General features: G+C 45.6%; 6 protein-coding genes and 2 pseudogenes across 8 annotated transcripts; 4 read left to right on the top strand and 4 right to left on the bottom strand.

The window, feature by feature from the left end:
- Window positions 1-1,249: 1,249 nt before the first annotated feature.
- On the bottom strand, window positions 1,250-1,623 carry LOC144306505 (histone H4). The gene has a single exon (XM_077885892.1). It carries the CDS (start codon window positions 1,621-1,623, stop codon window positions 1,312-1,314), a length of 312 nt encoding a protein of 103 aa, XP_077742018.1. The 3' UTR covers window positions 1,250-1,311.
- On the top strand, window positions 1,622-4,511 carry LOC144306468 (uncharacterized; annotated as a pseudogene).
- On the bottom strand, window positions 4,343-6,921 carry LOC144306744 (histone H3.1-like). The gene is made up of 2 exons (XM_077886284.1): window positions 6,803-6,921; window positions 4,343-4,966 (listed from the first exon to the last, which is right to left on the bottom strand). The coding sequence occupies exon 2, from the start codon at window positions 4,904-4,906 to the stop codon at window positions 4,529-4,531; it is 378 nt and encodes a 125-aa protein (XP_077742410.1). The 5' UTR covers window positions 4,907-4,966; window positions 6,803-6,921; the 3' UTR covers window positions 4,343-4,528.
- LOC144306742 (histone H2A type 1-E) lies at window positions 4,875-7,234 on the bottom strand. 2 transcript variants are annotated; one of them, XM_077886281.1, is made up of 2 exons: window positions 6,803-7,234; window positions 4,875-4,978 (listed from the first exon to the last, which is right to left on the bottom strand). In XM_077886281.1, exon 1 carries the CDS (start codon window positions 7,197-7,199, stop codon window positions 6,807-6,809), a length of 393 nt encoding a protein of 130 aa, XP_077742407.1. In that variant the 5' UTR covers window positions 7,200-7,234; the 3' UTR covers window positions 4,875-4,978; window positions 6,803-6,806. The 2 variants fall into 2 exon arrangements, with proteins under 2 accessions (XP_077742407.1, XP_077742408.1); XM_077886282.1 differs by having other exon boundaries at window positions 4,894-4,966.
- A 122-nt stretch (window positions 7,235-7,356) lies between these two features.
- LOC144306740 (histone H2B type 1-K-like) lies at window positions 7,357-11,708 on the top strand. Its single transcript, XM_077886280.1, has one exon. It carries the CDS (start codon window positions 7,506-7,508, stop codon window positions 7,911-7,913), a length of 408 nt encoding a protein of 135 aa, XP_077742406.1. The 5' UTR covers window positions 7,357-7,505; the 3' UTR covers window positions 7,914-11,708.
- On the top strand, window positions 7,778-12,787 carry LOC144306741 (histone H2A type 1-H-like; annotated as a pseudogene). The gene is made up of 2 exons (XR_013373825.1): window positions 7,778-7,902; window positions 11,978-12,787. The product of XR_013373825.1 is annotated as a histone H2A type 1-H-like (transcript).
- Window positions 10,214-11,730, bottom strand: LOC144306743 (histone H2B type 1-C/E/F/G/I). The gene is made up of 2 exons (XM_077886283.1): window positions 11,273-11,730; window positions 10,214-10,587 (listed from the first exon to the last, which is right to left on the bottom strand). Exon 1 carries the CDS (start codon window positions 11,660-11,662, stop codon window positions 11,282-11,284), a length of 381 nt encoding a protein of 126 aa, XP_077742409.1. The 5' UTR covers window positions 11,663-11,730; the 3' UTR covers window positions 10,214-10,587; window positions 11,273-11,281.
- On the top strand, window positions 12,609-14,600 carry LOC144306467 (histone H3.1-like). The gene is made up of 2 exons (XM_077885876.1): window positions 12,609-12,690; window positions 13,064-14,600. Exons 1-2 carry the CDS (start codon window positions 12,609-12,611, stop codon window positions 13,525-13,527), a joined length of 546 nt encoding a protein of 181 aa, XP_077742002.1. The 3' UTR covers window positions 13,528-14,600.
- Window positions 14,601-15,998: the final 1,398 nt, after the last annotated feature.

Genomic DNA, 15,998 nt, shown 5'->3' with positions numbered 1-15,998 from the left:
CTCTCTGTACAAGGCTTCCAGTTTCATAGATTTTATATATACCTGAGATGATATTGGGAACTTGTAAACTTAACCTATGATTTGCTCAAAAAGTAGACTACTACGTACTGAGGCCTTGTTAGTGTTATTTACCCAGATGGGTGAATGGAAGACATTTCAGTGAGCCTTAGGAAAAATTCATGACTTCTTCCTGAATCAGGGTGAAAATAAATTCCTCATTGCTTGTATTTACTCCCAAATCATGTGAGATTCAGTTCGTACTTTCAAGCTTTAACTTTAAGGAGTTATTCATGTCACACAGGACAGATCCACCGTGATCAGTTCCCCTCTGAAGGGCAACTCTGCTCCTCCTGATAAATCCAGGACCTTTTCCCTTCAAGTCATTGCTCTGCTATCCCCTGGGACCTGATGTCCCTGCCAAGGGACTGTTGGATCACCTTCTTACCTGGTGGGAAAGGGGAAAGCCCAGACCTGGGAGTGACTTCTGACTTTTGCAGCTCTCAGCCACATTCTTACCTGTGTTCCAGGAAAGCTGGGACATGTTGCCTAAGGCTACAAGGCCACCGCCCAGCTATGTAGTTTATTCTGTTCAAGTGAACAATCTTAATGGGGCGGGGGGGGGGGGGGGGGGGGAAGCCAGCCTACACAGCAAGGAACCTCTAAGACTCTCCACAAAACCACACTGGGATCACACCAAAGGATACAGGGGTAAAGTGGCAGTCTGTGGCATGCTTAAAGAACCTAAGAACAAGAAAGCGGGAACTCACTAGAAAACCAACGTAATTTTTCCCTAATCTGCTGATACTAGGCAAGGTGGGATTTAAACCCTAAAAACCTGGGCTCGCACAGTCAGGATAGGCTGCATGCAGACCATAGAACCATCACCTGTTAACTGAAGGGACCTCGGAAGTCTAAGATCCTGTCCGATAATAAACGAAGGCACTTGATTAAAGCACCTTTTAAGTGAACCTATAGCACGTGTACATTAGGTGGTCTTGGAGGAAGATCAGAACCTCTGGATGCAATTCAGTGGAGAGGCGGACAGGTCCTCCCCTCCCCCCCCAGGATGCCTCACGACGGACAGGCATGAAGGGGTCAAATTTAGAATGGGAGCAGTTGCCTGGGCGAATGGAGACCCAACTAGGTGTAGTCTGCCGAAGTAAGAAATTCACAGCGATAGTACAAAGTGATAAAAAGAAAGAAAGAGCATCCATTTGGTCAAAGTGAGCACCTCTTTCTGTAGACTAGATAGGTGGCCCTGAAAAGGGCCTTTGGTTGCAAACTGGGATTTCCTGGAGCTGAACTCACAACTCAGCCGCCGAAGCCGTAGAGGGTGCGGCCCTGGCGCTTGAGCGCGTAGACCACGTCCATGGCCGTGACCGTCTTGCGCTTGGCGTGCTCCGTGTAGGTGACGGCGTCCCGGATCACGTTCTCCAGGAACACCTTGAGCACCCCGCGGGTCTCCTCGTAGATGAGGCCCGAGATGCGCTTGACGCCGCCGCGCCGGGCCAGCCGCCGGATGGCGGGCTTGGTGATGCCCTGGATGTTGTCGCGCAGCACCTTGCGGTGGCGCTTGGCGCCGCCCTTGCCCAGACCCTTCCCGCCCTTGCCGCGACCAGACATGACCACACCAGAACCTCCCGAGCCTGCACGGCACTACCGGCTGCCGCCACGCAGCACTTTTATAACAATGTGACGGACCTGTTTGAAAACCGCAAGCGCAGGGGCGGATCCACACTCCGTCCCCGCCCATCGCCCTTCTAGCCTTTGCTCAGACTGTGCAGACCCGGAAGGCCGGGCGCCCCAAGCAGGAGTCTGTGCCGGGGGAAGGGGATTCCGTAAATCCTCTCGAGTATGTGATCCGTGCAATGGCCTTGCAGCACTTGCAGCCGCTATGCCGGCCACCCGCTGTGCCGGGCACCAATGCATACGCTTTCCACAAAGACCTCGTCCTTCACATTTCCCAAACAAGGGCAGAAATATTTAGATCCTCCTCGCTGTCGTCCCTAGGAGAGGTTTTCAATAAAATTTGAAGCTAATCCCATCTGTATTGCTAAGATTCTGTTCGTGTTATCGACCGATGGGTGTCCGGTCCCTACGGAGGGCGGCTGGCTGGGATGCAGGCTGTCCGGTCCCTGCGGAGGGAACGGACAGAATCGCCTTAAACATTTCAGTCAAGTCAGGTTCCACACTGAAGGCTCCGCTGAGCATATGCCACAGTGAGGAGAGCCTGGTTCTGCTGTGAGTCTCCACTCTGCGACTTCAGTGTATACTTAGTCATGCACAGCTTACAGGTAGCGCGGTGTCCGCCTCCACGTTCTGGTGCTCCGGCCTTTGGCATGACCTAGAACGTGGCTCTGGACACAGCCTGCCGCCGTGCTACCTACAGGACCTCGGGCGGGCTATACTCGCTTCTTTTCCTTTCCAAATGTATAAGAAAGTCTAAGTCATAGAGCATTGAATTTTCTTTTTTCTTTTTTTTTTAATTTATTTATGATAGTCACACAGAGAGTGAGAGAAAGAGAGGCAGAGACATAGGCAGAGGGAGAAGCAGGCTCCATACACCGGGAGCCCGACGTGGGATTCAATCCCAGGGCTCCAGGATCGCGCCTTGGGCCAAAGGCAGGCGCCAAACCGCTGCGCCACCCAGGGATCCCGAGCATTGAATTTTCAAAGGGAAAACTTATGTAAAGCGTTTACTATCCGCAAATAAGCACTCACAAAATGATTATGATATATTATTGTGGATGTTTCTCTGCTCCTTCACTCACTATTCACTCCTCGGAATGATGAGCCTAACAGAGCATCCTAGCTTCCTACAACTTTCTTTCCAGAACTCCTTAAAAATAATAAGCACTGAAAGATTGAATTCAGCACTAATCCGTTTGTGGAGTTCTAGTAGACTTTGTGGGGATTTGGCTTCTCCTCCAGGGAGAAGCTGAATTACAGGAGTATAAATTTGATAATGCTTATTTAGAACTCTGTTTAGGTTTTTCTCTCTACTTCCTATTACTACAGATAGATCATTTTTTTTGACTGGGTTCTTTTGCTCACCACCATGTAAAGGGACCAAAACCCCATAATTTTCACAATAATTTACCATATTTAATAGGAATATGGTTGCTGAAACATGCATCCTGTATATTGACAAAAGGATCAAGTCTCTCTAAGGAGAGACATAGTTGGACTACTCAGAACCCACTGGTGTTTATTGGAGCTGGCTACATTGATAGTTCCTTTGAACCCTTACTAAGCAGCTGTTGAACGTATGAGAAGCCAAGAATGTATAGAATAACCCTAGAGAGCAAGTTATCAAAAGCACAAAGCGATGAATTTGTATTTTAAATGAAAATCAAGAAGTTGTCTCTCTAACCTGTGAATCTCTCAGGGTGTCAGGGGCTTTTGAAAAGAGCTGAAACCCAAATGATGAAAACCGGAAAATGTGAAAGCGTAAGGGGTCCCACTTCGCTATAGAATGTAATCAGCGTGATTCCTCCCCAGGAAATTTTAATTATTATTGCTTTCCCCAACTGTAGCAAACACAATTCCAGGTCAGAGCTGACACCAGGCTGCTATCATGTTGGAGGACTGAGCTCGGAGCCAATCAGCGCGCAGCGTCTTTGTTGTATATATACACACACACGCACACATGCACACACGCACGCACACTGGGCCAGGAGCTCAAATCCTAGACTCGATTAATATTATTTTCTCCTTTCAGCTTTAGGACCCCAAACCCACCGTCTCCAAGACCGCTCCTGCCGCGCCCCGCCCCCCCCCCCAACCCCGCTCAGAAAACGCCGGTGAAGAAGGCCCGCAAGTCCGCCGGCGCAGCCAAGCGCAAGGCGTCCGGGCCCCCGGTGTCCGAGCTCATCACCAAGGCGGTGGCCGCGTCCAAGGAGCGCAACGGCCTCTCCTTGGCCGCGCTCAAGAAGGCGCTGGCGGCCGCCGGCTACGACGTGGAGAAGAACAACAGCCGCATCAAGCTGGGCCTCAAGAGCCTGGTGAGCAAGGGGACCCTGGTGCAGACCAAGGGCACCGGCGCCTCGGGCTCCTTCAAGCTCAACAAGAAGGCGGCCTCCGGGGAGGCCAAGGCCAGGAAGGCGGGCGCGGCCAAGCCCAAGCGGGCGGCGGGGACGGCCAAGAAGCCCAAGAAGGCAGCGGGGACCGGCACCCCCAAGAAGAGCGCCAAGAAGACCCCGAAGAAGGCCAAGAAGCCCGCCACGGCCACCGTCACCAAGAAGGTGGCCAAGAGCCCAAAAAAGGAGAAAGCGGCCAAGGCCAAAGCAGCCAAACCCAATACGGTGGCCGCCAAGAAGTAAGAATTCAGGCTGCAGAAGAATGCTTTAACGACTCTTTTCAGAGCCACACAACTAATCTTATGAAAGAATTGTATCACTTGCTTCCTCCAGCATCTTTCACAATTCAACCAAGTACACAGCAACCTTTCATTAGAAAAGGGATGGACCTTAGCTCTAAAAACAGCCTTTGAGCTTAAGGCTAGATGCTATCACCGGCTTAAAAGAATTTACGCCCTCTCCCCGCGGATGCGGCGCGCCAGCTGGATGTCCTTGGGCATGATGGTGACGCGCTTGGCGTGGATGGCGCAGAGGTTGGTGTCCTCGAAGAGCCCCACCAGGTAGGCCTCGCACGCCTCCTGCAGCGCCATGACGGCCGAGCTCTGGAAGCGCAGGTCGGTCTTGAAGTCCTGCGCGATCTCGCGCACCAGGCGCTGGAACGGCAGCTTGCGGATCAGCAGCTCCGTGGACTTCTGGTAGCGCCGGATCTCGCGCAGGGCCACCGTGCCGGGCCGGTAGCGGTGCGGCTTCTTGACGCCGCCGGTGGCCGGCGCGCTCTTGCGGGCCGCCTTGGTGGCCAGCTGCTTGCGCGGGGCCTTGCCGCCCATCCACTTCCATGGTGACAGCTGTTTGCGCAAGGCCTGATGGACAAGCAAGCAGTTGCCTTCCTGCAAGGCATCCTAAAATTAACCACAACACTTCAACACTTACATGAAGGAAAGAGGAAACCATACCACACTCTATCTCTCTCTCTGATTGGACAGACATTTAATTCCAAGGCTCCAAAGGAATCAAACCAATATAGGTTAGTAACCTTCACTCCCTGAATCACATGACCTCCAGTAGATTTAATCCAAAAATTAATGTCTTCAAAGAAAAAAATCAACATCTTCCTCCAATCTATTAACCTAACTGCTTATGTTTTCAACTTTCTCATCTCTACCTTATTTATAGTGATCTATTATCTACCTTAACTGTTTATTTACAATGTTCTCTAGCTTTTGAAAGCAGAATTTAATGCAAATTATTACAATGATACTTCTTGTGAGCTGAATAAAAATTTAAAGTATGGCCTCTCAAACTGGCTTTCTTTACATAATTTTGAAAAGACACCCTCTAGATGCTATTGTCCACGTAATTTTTTACCTTCGATCGAGTTTAGGAAGGCTAATTTAAGGTCTATTTCTTGATGTCTCTGTTCAAAGTCTGATTTTTTATTTTATTTTATTGTTTTTAAGATTTTATTTATTTATTCATGAGAGGCAGAGGGAGACATGGGGGGGAGCCTGACATGGGACTGGATTCCGGGTTTCCAGGATCAGGGCCTGGGCTAAAGGCTGTGCTAAACCGCTGAGCCACCAAGGCTGCCCTCAAAGTCAGATATTTTTTTAAGACTTATTTATTTATTATTATTCATGATAGACACAGAGAGAAAGAGAGAGAGTCAGAGACACAGAAGGAGGGAAAAGCAGGCTCCATGCCTGGAGCGTGATGTGGGACTTGATCCCATGACTCCAGGATCACAAACTGGGCCAAAGGCAGTCGCCAAATCACTGAGCCACCCAGGGATCCCCCAAAGTCAGATTTTTAAATATATTTTATACAGCTGAATGTATACTTATTACTATTTCATCAAACATATTTGCACTAAGCAAAATTTGTGAAAATGTTAAAAGACACCCAAAGTGGTAAATGGTACAGATATCATTGTCTTTTTAAAGTCATGTTGAACCCAGAGAAGAAGCTCTGTCTAAAGGACAACTGATTCCAGGGCATATAGCATTGTATTCCAGATTACAACAGAATGGCCGTAGCCCAGTAGTCGGGTTTATTGGTTTACTTATGGGTTTATTGTTTTTTAAAGTCTGAATTGCAGATGCCTTTGCCTACCAAGGTGCAAAACAACAGCTTTCAATAATGTATCAATAAAGGTATAGTTTTGGGACGCCTGCATAGCTCAGTATTTGAGCATGGGCCTTTGGCTCAGGGCATGATCCCAGGGTCTGGGGATCTAATACCACACCTGGCTCCCTGCAGAGAACCTGCTTCTCCCTCTGCCTGTCTCTGCCTCTCTCTCATTTTGTCTCATAAATAAATAAAATCCTTAATAAAAAATTAAAATGAAGGCATAGTTTTATCACTAATTGGATTTGAATCTAAATTTCCAACATAAACCAAGCGTTATGCTTCCCATTATCTGATGGTTTACAATGCCGAGACTGCAGTATATAAACATGTGTAGCACAATCTCTCTATATCATTTTAATTTGCCAGTGACAACTTTTTTATGGTAACTCTAAACTGATTAGTTTCATCTTTCTGTGTAGTTGGAAGCACAAACATCTACTCCCGGGCGATGAACTACCCTGCAAGGGTTTTTCAACTAGTTACAATTAATTTAAAAAAAAAAAAAAATGTAAGCCCTTTTCAATGAGTATGGGGGTGGCTCTGAAAAGAGCCTTTGGTTAAAAGTAACACCTCGATGAATTAAGATTGTATTTTACCACTTTACTTCCCCTTGGCCTTGTGGTGACTCTCGGTCTTCTTGGGCAGCAGCACGGCCTGGATGTTGGGCAGGACGCCGCCCTGCGCGATGGTCACGCGGCCCAGCAGCTTGTTGAGCTCCTCGTCGTTGCGGATGGCCAGCTGCAGGTGGCGCGGGATGATGCGCGTCTTCTTGTTGTCGCGGGCCGCGTTGCCCGCCAGCTCCAGGATCTCGGCCGTCAGGTACTCCAGCACGGCCGCCAGGTACACCGGCGCGCCCGCCCCGACCCGCTCCGCGTAGTTGCCCTTGCGGAGCAGGCGGTGGACGCGGCCCACCGGGAACTGGAGCCCGGCGCGCGACGAGCGCGTCTTGGCCTTGGCGCGAGCCTTGCCGCCCTGCTTCCCGCGTCCCGACATCTTAACAATCTCTAAACCCTTGGGTTACAAAGGAAAATGAAATGGAAGCACGAGTCCTTTCCGCAAATGAGAAACAATTATACTTGCAAGCCAAATTGTAAATTAGGCGGTTTCATTGGCTAAAACAATCTTGACGTCTGCACCAATTACAAATCAGAATTAAAGACACGTAATTTCCGTACTAACTTCAGTTTATTCAATCAGTCTGACTCTTAAAACTTCACTCCCATAGGAGTCATACAAATATTATGAGCGTTGTAAGGAGGGCACATATCTGTAACCTCCGAAGCATAGTTCTTCTGCGTCATGCCCGAGCCCGCCAAGTCCGCGCCGGCCCCGAAGAAGGGCTCCAAGAAGGCGGTGACCAAGGCGCAGAAGAAGGACGGCAAGAAGCGCAAGCGCAGCCGCAAGGAGAGCTACTCGGTGTACGTGTACAAGGTGCTGAAGCAGGTGCACCCCGACACGGGCATCTCGTCCAAGGCCATGGGCATCATGAACTCGTTCGTCAACGACATCTTCGAGCGCATCGCGGGCGAGGCGTCGCGCCTGGCGCATTACAACAAGCGCTCGACCATCACGTCCAGGGAGATCCAGACGGCCGTGCGCCCGCTGTTTCCCTTGGGAGCTGGACCTCCAAATAATCCTGACAAAATGTCTTCATATATGTCCCCTAAGACACTTAAGAGCCAGCCAGCTTTTCAGCGTAAGTTGTAATGGCTTTAAGAGTTAATGTAACAGCTGAAGGTGTTTTGCTTTGCTTTGCTGAAAATGTTAGGCTTGCGGTTGTGTGGTACTAGCAGTTCAAAATACATACTTCTTCACTGGTTGTAAGAGAAAGGTAGGAATATAGTTAATGGCAGGATGGATTTCTCTTGTCTCTACTTCCCATTTTGACTACACGCCTGGCTCAGGTGGTACAGAGATGTTTCACTGAAACTCCTTCCATGTAGTGTCCTTTACACATTGGTTCTATGAAAAGCCAAGAGGGCTTAAGAAATTTGCAGTGCTATTTTTGTTACTGGTATGTTAGGTTAAAAAGAAACTCGTTTATTTCCAGATTCCTGGACTTATATGCTTAAGGCAATACAATTTGCAAATACTAATGGGATCAAGGCAATGCATGAAAATTGAAAAACAAATATCGCTGACTACAAGATGGGCTTATTTAATTGTAATGAGAATTTTCCCAAGACTTGTTTAATGATTAGGGAGACCATTGGCAAAATCCCACATTGCAGTAATGATGCTGGCAGTGTGGGAAAGAAATACCTTTTAGAGATATTTTGGTGCCTCTCCCTTAAAATTATTTTCCTCCAGAGTGGATTTTAAATCAGCTTCTTTCTATCTTGGTCAACAAAAATTCTTTTTAAACTAAAAAAAAAAACAAAAACAAAACAACAACAGCAAAAAAACATGTTATTCTGGTAACCTACCACTGCCCTGGCATATGCAGACATATATAACAGTAAGGGAAACTTAAACTTTTTTCCTTGTAATTAGAAACCTACTTAAAGTTATAAACTGCCATGAATGGTATCCCACTTGAATTAAATGCTAAGAATGTACATATAAGAAATTTGTACAGATTCAACCCAAATAGGAAAACTACTCTATTCTTGTATAATTTCCTTCATGAATAACAAACTCTCTACTCCCTACACGACACAAATGTGCACGCGCACACACACACGCACACACACAAATGACACAAATGACACACACAAAGAATATATGCATCTTAAAACAAAACAAAAGCAACAAGGAGAGAAATGTAAAAGAATGAAAAACAATCTAATTGGTTTTCAAATACCAGATTGCTGTATATTAGAGCTTTTATTGTTATAGTCAATTTTTGCTTTATGTAGTCCCAGAAGTAAATAAATATCTGAACAAGGTATATATGACCTTTCCCGGAGTCCATAAACACCCTGAAAGTACCTATGGTAGTCTGTCCATATGTCTTCCCCCTCATAGAGCAGAAAGTATATCGTTTTCTATCAAATTCTAAAAACACTATGACCCATTGTGCTGGGCAGAAAACTGCCATCCCGATTATATCTAACTCCTAATTTATAAGGGTCTGAATATGTTAGGTTCCATAACAGAGGGCAATAAACGTTGCAGATGGCACTAAGATTGCCGATTACCTGATTTTTTAAAGGGAGATTATCCTGAATTATCCACGTGAGCCCTATGTAATCACATGGATACTTAAAATTGGAAGAGGTCAACTGAATACAGAACCAGAGATGTAACAGCCCGAGGATTTGGCCAGAGGTCACTGGCATTGAAAATTGAGAAAGAAAGAAAAAAAAAAAAAAAAAAGAAAATTGAGAAAGGCAGCCCTGTGCCAAGGAAAGATGATAGCCTCTAGGAGCTGGAAAAGGCAAGCGAACAAATTTTCTTTGAAAGACCCCCGAAAAGGCCAAATTCCTGACCCCTTGATTTTAGCTCAGTGAAATCCATACCCAAATGCTGATCTACAGAACTATGAAATTATAAATTTGTACTGATTTAAGCCACTAAATCTGTGATAATCTGTCAGACCAACAATAAGAAATTAATGCACCCACATAATTTAGGAATTAGTGATTCTGTATTCAGTGACATTAAGATTACAACTACATGTATGTGTAAATATAAATGTATAAATAGAATTATTATACATGTAAATTCTTCCTAAATAGTGTAGGCTCCCATGATGTTGAAGTATCTATAATTTCGAGAACAGCATTTTATATTTCCTTTTTTTCCTGGTGTTTAAAATGTCTGGATTTAAAAGCAGCAACTCTTATTTCATGGAGTAACATTTGCCCCACTCATTGTAGTATTATTACTTCTAATTATAATTCTACTTCAAAATGCCTCCATTTATTATATATAAAGTATGGGAGAAATGGAAAATTATACTCACAATGTTCATTAAAAAATGTGTCAAATGTAATTCCCTCTAAATTGTATATTTGTATTACAAACTGTTGCATTTGTGCATTTTTTCACAAAAGTACCCATAGTTTATTTTAGAACTTTATTGTTTAATAATATTTAAGAATAGTCTTATTTTATAAAGTGAGGCACAGTGAGCATGAGAACCAAAGTTCATTTACATGGCAGAACATTCCCACCAAAGTTTTCTTTCAAAGATGTCTGGATAGAATTCAAAGACACTTCACATCAGATAGATTTCTCAACACTTTGGTAAGTACTTTTACATAAATTATCTGCTCTCCAGCACTAGGCTATATATCTCATCTCTTTTCTTGGTGCATTCTTTGCTCACTTTCCTGAAGGGTCTTGAGTCAGCCACAAAGAAAGGCTTGGTAAGGCTAGAAGAAACTCCATATCCCATAGGACTGCCGCTGCCCTCAAATTCAATCACTTCTGTATTCTGGAATAAACACATATTTTATATGGTTATCAAAGTGCCTGATGGAAAAAGGAGGTGCAATAAGCAAATGCTTTCAAATGTAGTCAAGACCCTTTTTAAAATCAGCGGAGGCTTGGAGCAACGCATTACTCAAGAAAATGGAAAACTACGTATTTTTTCAATATAGTTAAACTAAAAAATATACAGGTTTTCAGACACTTCAAAGACAAAACCGATGCATCCCAGAGTGAAATAAGTTAATTTTTAAAGATGCCAAGTGGAACTCAGGCTTGTTGGTGAGGCGGAGGGAGGAAGGAGTGAAAAACCTGGGACTGTGTGTATTTCATAAAGGGTGGAGGGGGCGGTGAGATTAACCGCTAGTACCAGGACACACGACGAAGTGAAGGATGAGAAAGCCAGAACACCTAATTCCTTTCAAGCCTCCTTACCATTCCCTGGAAAGCCAGGTGGAAAAGGAGTGCCTCGGGAAAGGCTGTTATCATGGACAATATAAGAACTGCACAAACTCCTATAACCGAGGGCATGCTTCACTAAGGACGTGGAGACCGTTTGCTTTAAATCGATAGTCTCCCAGCAATTTCAGTGCCAAAATGACGCCTAAATGTTAATACTTGTGTTACAACTCCTTGGGTGAGAATGGAGTGGCTCTGAAAAGAGCCTTTGGGGTTGGGAAGGAGACGCTTACTTGGCACGTTTACTTGGAGCTGGTGTACTTGGTGACGGCCTTGGTGCCCTCGGACACGGCGTGCTTGGCCAGCTCCCCGGGCAGCAGCAGGCGCACGGCCGTCTGGATCTCCCTGGACGTGATGGTCGAGCGCTTGTTGTAATGCGCCAGGCGCGACGCCTCGCCCGCGATGCGCTCGAAGATGTCGTTGACGAACGAGTTCATGATGCCCATGGCCTTGGACGAGATGCCCGTGTCGGGGTGCACCTGCTTCAGCACCTTGTACACGTACACCGAGTAGCTCTCCTTGCGGCTGCGCTTGCGCTTCTTGCCGTCCTTCTTCTGCGCCTTGGTCACCGCCTTCTTGGAGCCCTTCTTCGGGGCCGGCGCGGACTTGGCGGGCTCGGGCATCTCGATGACGAAGAAATCTAGCAACAGACAAGAAAAAGTCCTAAAATGTCCGCCTACAAAGACAGTGTCTTCTTTTATAGGCCATCTATGCAAATAAGGTATGCAAGAATAGCCAGATCTGATTTGACAAAGAATTAGTGACGGGAAATATGTAAATTTGAGTGCGTCACATCTCCTTCCTTATTGGTTGGACAGCCAAACGGGACTTTAACCAATCCTAACTCGAGGTTTACACTTCCATCCAGCACTATAACTGGTGTCTTTTGGTTGTCTTAGGGACATTTCTTTATTTTCTCAGTGATCTCGTTTTCTCAGGTGCTAGAAGCTATGTCGGGACGCGGGAAGCAGGGCGGCAAGGCTCGCGCCAAGGCCAAGACGCGCTCGTCGCGCGCCGGGCTCCAGTTCCCGGTGGGCCGCGTCCACCGCCTGCTCCGCAAGGGCAACTACGCGGAGCGGGTCGGGGCGGGCGCGCCGGTGTACCTGGCGGCCGTGCTGGAGTACCTGACGGCCGAGATCCTGGAGCTGGCGGGCAACGCGGCCCGCGACAACAAGAAGACGCGCATCATCCCGCGCCACCTGCAGCTGGCCATCCGCAACGACGAGGAGCTCAACAAGCTGCTGGGCCGCGTGACCATCGCGCAGGGCGGCGTCCTGCCCAACATCCAGGCCGTGCTGCTGCCCAAGAAGACCGAGAGCCACCACAAGGCCAAGGGGAAGTAAAACTTTACTAACCCAGCAGCCCGTATCCCGTAAATGAAAGGCTCTTTTCAGAGCCACCCATATTTTGTGGAAAGCGCTGGGATACTTTAAAAACCCTAGGTGATGTGATTTTTAAAATTTCTCGGTTTAAGAAGTGCGTAACTCTTGATTCAGTTCTTGTTACGTAGTGCTCATTTCAAGTGTTGAAGGACCTAACGTAGTGGCGTAAGATAGGTAAATGACAAAGATGGCAATCGAAACCATGTTGAACTTGTTTAGCTTACATATAAAAACGTACGTAATTGTGTATGTGGTATATTCAAGTTACGGTCCGAAAGTCTAAAACGTAACAACTGGGGAGGAAAAGAGCCATTACCTTCCCAATCACATATCAGGGCGGGCTTTTTGAGTTTTACGGCCGACTGTATTTTTTTTTTTTTTTCGGCCGACTGTATTCTTACTAGATATTTTGTGTTCGTTTCTGGCTTTTCACAAAAAGAGCAATGAAGTACATTCAAATCAACTCTTAAGTGAAACCTCGCTTTTATGACCTCAATTTCAAGTAAACTAGGAATAAATGTAACGAAATAATGTTTCTATAGTCCATCCTTAATGGCAATCCAATCATGTCTCAGGAAAGCAACCTGAGAACCAATTAGATAACAGCGCGGGACCTACGAACCCGACTGATCTATGAATAAGGTCAGAACCAGCAGCTGACTGCTTCCGTCAGTTTACTTTTCTGTATCTTTGTCTTGGCTCGCACGAAGCAGACGGCGCGCAAGTCGACGGGCGGCAAGGCCCCGCGCAAGCAGCTGGCCACCAAGGCGGCCCGCAAGAGCGCGCCGGCCACCGGCGGCGTCAAGAAGCCGCACCGCTACCGGCCCGGCACGGTGGCCCTGCGCGAGATCCGGCGCTACCAGAAGTCCACGGAGCTGCTGATCCGCAAGCTGCCGTTCCAGCGCCTGGTGCGCGAGATCGCGCAGGACTTCAAGACCGACCTGCGCTTCCAGAGCTCGGCCGTCATGGCGCTGCAGGAGGCGTGCGAGGCCTACCTGGTGGGGCTCTTCGAGGACACCAACCTCTGCGCCATCCACGCCAAGCGCGTCACCATCATGCCCAAGGACATCCAGCTGGCGCGCCGCATCCGCGGGGAGAGGGCGTAAACCCCCGCACTTTGAATAAGGCTCTTTTCAGAGCCACCTACTTTGTCAAAAACCGTTGTAGTGCTTTTCTTAAAGCTTCCTTGGTGAAAGGAGTTTGTCTTTCAAAAATACTCTGGAACCGTTATTAGATGCATGCACTGATTTGGTAACGGCCCTACTTGTGTTCATAGTAATTGTGTGTAAGGTTATATAATCCATTGTTTAATTGTAGGAAAACGCTTTACTACTGCCAAGATGTCTTTCAAACTGCTTGATAACCGCACAGAATGGCTTCTAGGTACTAAAGGCCAAAAAGCACACTGTTGTGAACTCCCTGTTTAGATGCAGCCTTCTATCCTTTTGGAGTGAAAGAAAAGGATAACATTTACAATTACTATTATCAGTGGAGTAAAACTCTAGGGGAGTCAAGTCATGCTTTTTTAATGGATCTCCAATCCACTAGGTAGGCCTCAGCCTAAAAAAGCAAATACAGATCTGATCATTTTTCACATGGAGAAATTGGTCTTTGTGCCATTATGTTATGCATTATCAAAGTATAAAACTCAAAATAATAAGCTGAGTCTCATATAGTGAGTTTTTCTAATACATAGCTCAAAAATAAGGGACTATCAGGAAGATAAACTTCATTCAAAGGAGGAATAGGACATTAAGACTGGATAGTTCAAGGAAGTGAGGGAAACCGGAATAATTACCCCACAGTATTCCTCTTTGACAGAGATTGGGGGTTAAAGGCAGTTAAGCAACAACCACAAGAAAAGCTCCATTTTACACTTTCCATTTTCTACCTTAAGGCAGGATATGAATTCTATAAGGGAGACCTCTAGAATCAACAACCCAGAGAGACACCAGAGGAATCTGCAAACCCTACTCTGTTTCCTCCCACATATTTACCTTCCCAGGGTTTTCATCCTTTAAAGCTTAGACCTGCCTTCCTTTGTGCCTGTCACTTTATGTATTTATTGTCATTTTGAAGATATTGTATGACACCTCTTTGCGGTTCTAAGGCACCTCCCAGGGTTTCTCCCATGTATATATGAAATATACATGTTAATAAACTTGATTGCTTTTCTCCTGCTAATCTGTATTTTGTAACAGAGGCCCCAGCCAAGAACCAAAAGGGATGGAGGGAAAATTTCCCTCCCCTCCAAAGATTGGAATAAAACAAAAAGAGCAAATTTAGATAAAAAAGGGTTATGGTCCTATGGCATAATTGTAATCTCTAGACAATCTTTTCTGCTGACAGAATTTCTATCTGCAATGGACAAAAATCACTGGAATTATCAACATGCTACAAATTATCTAAATTCAGATTTTTCAGATACTAGACCCTAATAAACAGTCAAACAGAAACACATTCTCGTAAAATAAATTCAAAACACTTGGGCAGGCCCTTTAGGCTTTGCTGTATGTGGCGATGTGTGCAGTCTATCCCTTTAATATGGGTATTTCTTAGCAAGTTTCAGAGCTGCCCTAGTCTGGGACCTTGTCCTCGGTGTCTGCATGCCTGATGGAGACTCGGCTTTCCCATCTGCACTTTCAACCTTCCTGCTCACCAATGATTTGCCATGCCACAGTGGGCCTAATGTTGAATTTCCCAGGCCTACAGAAGTAGAGAGGATCAGCAGCTCTATGACACTCTGTTCATGTCCAATCAAGTCAAAGTCCCATAACATCACTAGTTCATCTTTTCTCAAAAAGGTGAAATTACAATTCAGAAAATACAAAATAAACATGTTGACAAAGAGTTTACTTAAACCATCATTGACAGAAAAAGATAAAATACTCTGATAGGTTCAAAGAATATTTAAGAAATTAGGGCACTTATAAATAACTTAACACAGAGATATTGGAATAGGATTGTTGAATGAGGTTGAAACAAAATTAGTAATGTCCAAGAGACCATAAACCTTTAGAGATAGAGCTGTTACACCTGACAAAAATTATTTGCATCTCTACCAAATTAACCCCTGCTAAATTTGCTACATTCATTCAATAGCAAACAGTGAGATGATTAAAGTTCATTGTCCTTTGTGTGGTCTTTAACCTTTTATGATATTAAGCATTATGGCTTATTCTTTTTTCCTTACTTCCAAATCTCAGAAACTGTGTCTCACACTGTGAATCCTGCTGGAAAAAAATTAAACGATAGAACCTGCAAGATAAATATTTATGAAACTTCATGATGTGCTTCCTTGACATTCTTCCTGTACTCATTGACCAAATAGTAGTCACTGTAACTGAATTGACCTGATTTTCTTATCTGTCTCTTTCGGTCTTTACCTGGACTCCAGAAACAGCAAACCATTCCCTTCCTATCCATGAAATGCTTTTGCACTTCATCAGCGATTAACTTTGCTTAAAAATAAAAAAAAAATAAAAAAATAAATAAAAAAAAACACAGAATATACATTCTCTGGACAAAAGTTCAAGCAATTTTTGACTATCATTGGGTTATAAACATTTTTGGATGC

Source organism: Canis aureus, chromosome 37 (assembly GCF_053574225.1).
Source record: "Canis aureus isolate CA01 chromosome 37, VMU_Caureus_v.1.0, whole genome shotgun sequence".
NCBI lineage: Eukaryota > Metazoa > Chordata > Mammalia > Carnivora > Canidae > Canis > Canis aureus.
Note: the sequence above shows the minus strand (reverse complement) of the source record. Positions and strands in the feature narration are given on the sequence as shown.

Coding starts and splice junctions, on each gene's coding strand:
- LOC144306505 (XM_077885892.1), bottom strand. CDS start 1,623: ATGTCTGGTCGCGGCAAGGGCGGGAAGGGTCTGGGCAAGGGCGGCGCC.
- LOC144306744 (XM_077886284.1), bottom strand. CDS start 4,906: ATGGGCGGCAAGGCCCCGCGCAAGCAGCTGGCCACCAAGGCGGCCCGC.
- LOC144306742 (XM_077886281.1), bottom strand. CDS start 7,199: ATGTCGGGACGCGGGAAGCAGGGCGGCAAGGCTCGCGCCAAGGCCAAG.
- LOC144306740 (XM_077886280.1), top strand. CDS start 7,506: ATGCCCGAGCCCGCCAAGTCCGCGCCGGCCCCGAAGAAGGGCTCCAAG.
- LOC144306743 (XM_077886283.1), bottom strand. CDS start 11,662: ATGCCCGAGCCCGCCAAGTCCGCGCCGGCCCCGAAGAAGGGCTCCAAG.
- LOC144306467 (XM_077885876.1), top strand. CDS start 12,609: ATGGCAATCGAAACCATGTTGAACTTGTTTAGCTTACATATAAAAACG. Junction 12,691..13,063: donor TGTGGTATATTCAAGTTACG/GTCCGAAAGTCT, acceptor TCTATGAATAAG/GTCAGAACCAGCAGCTGACT.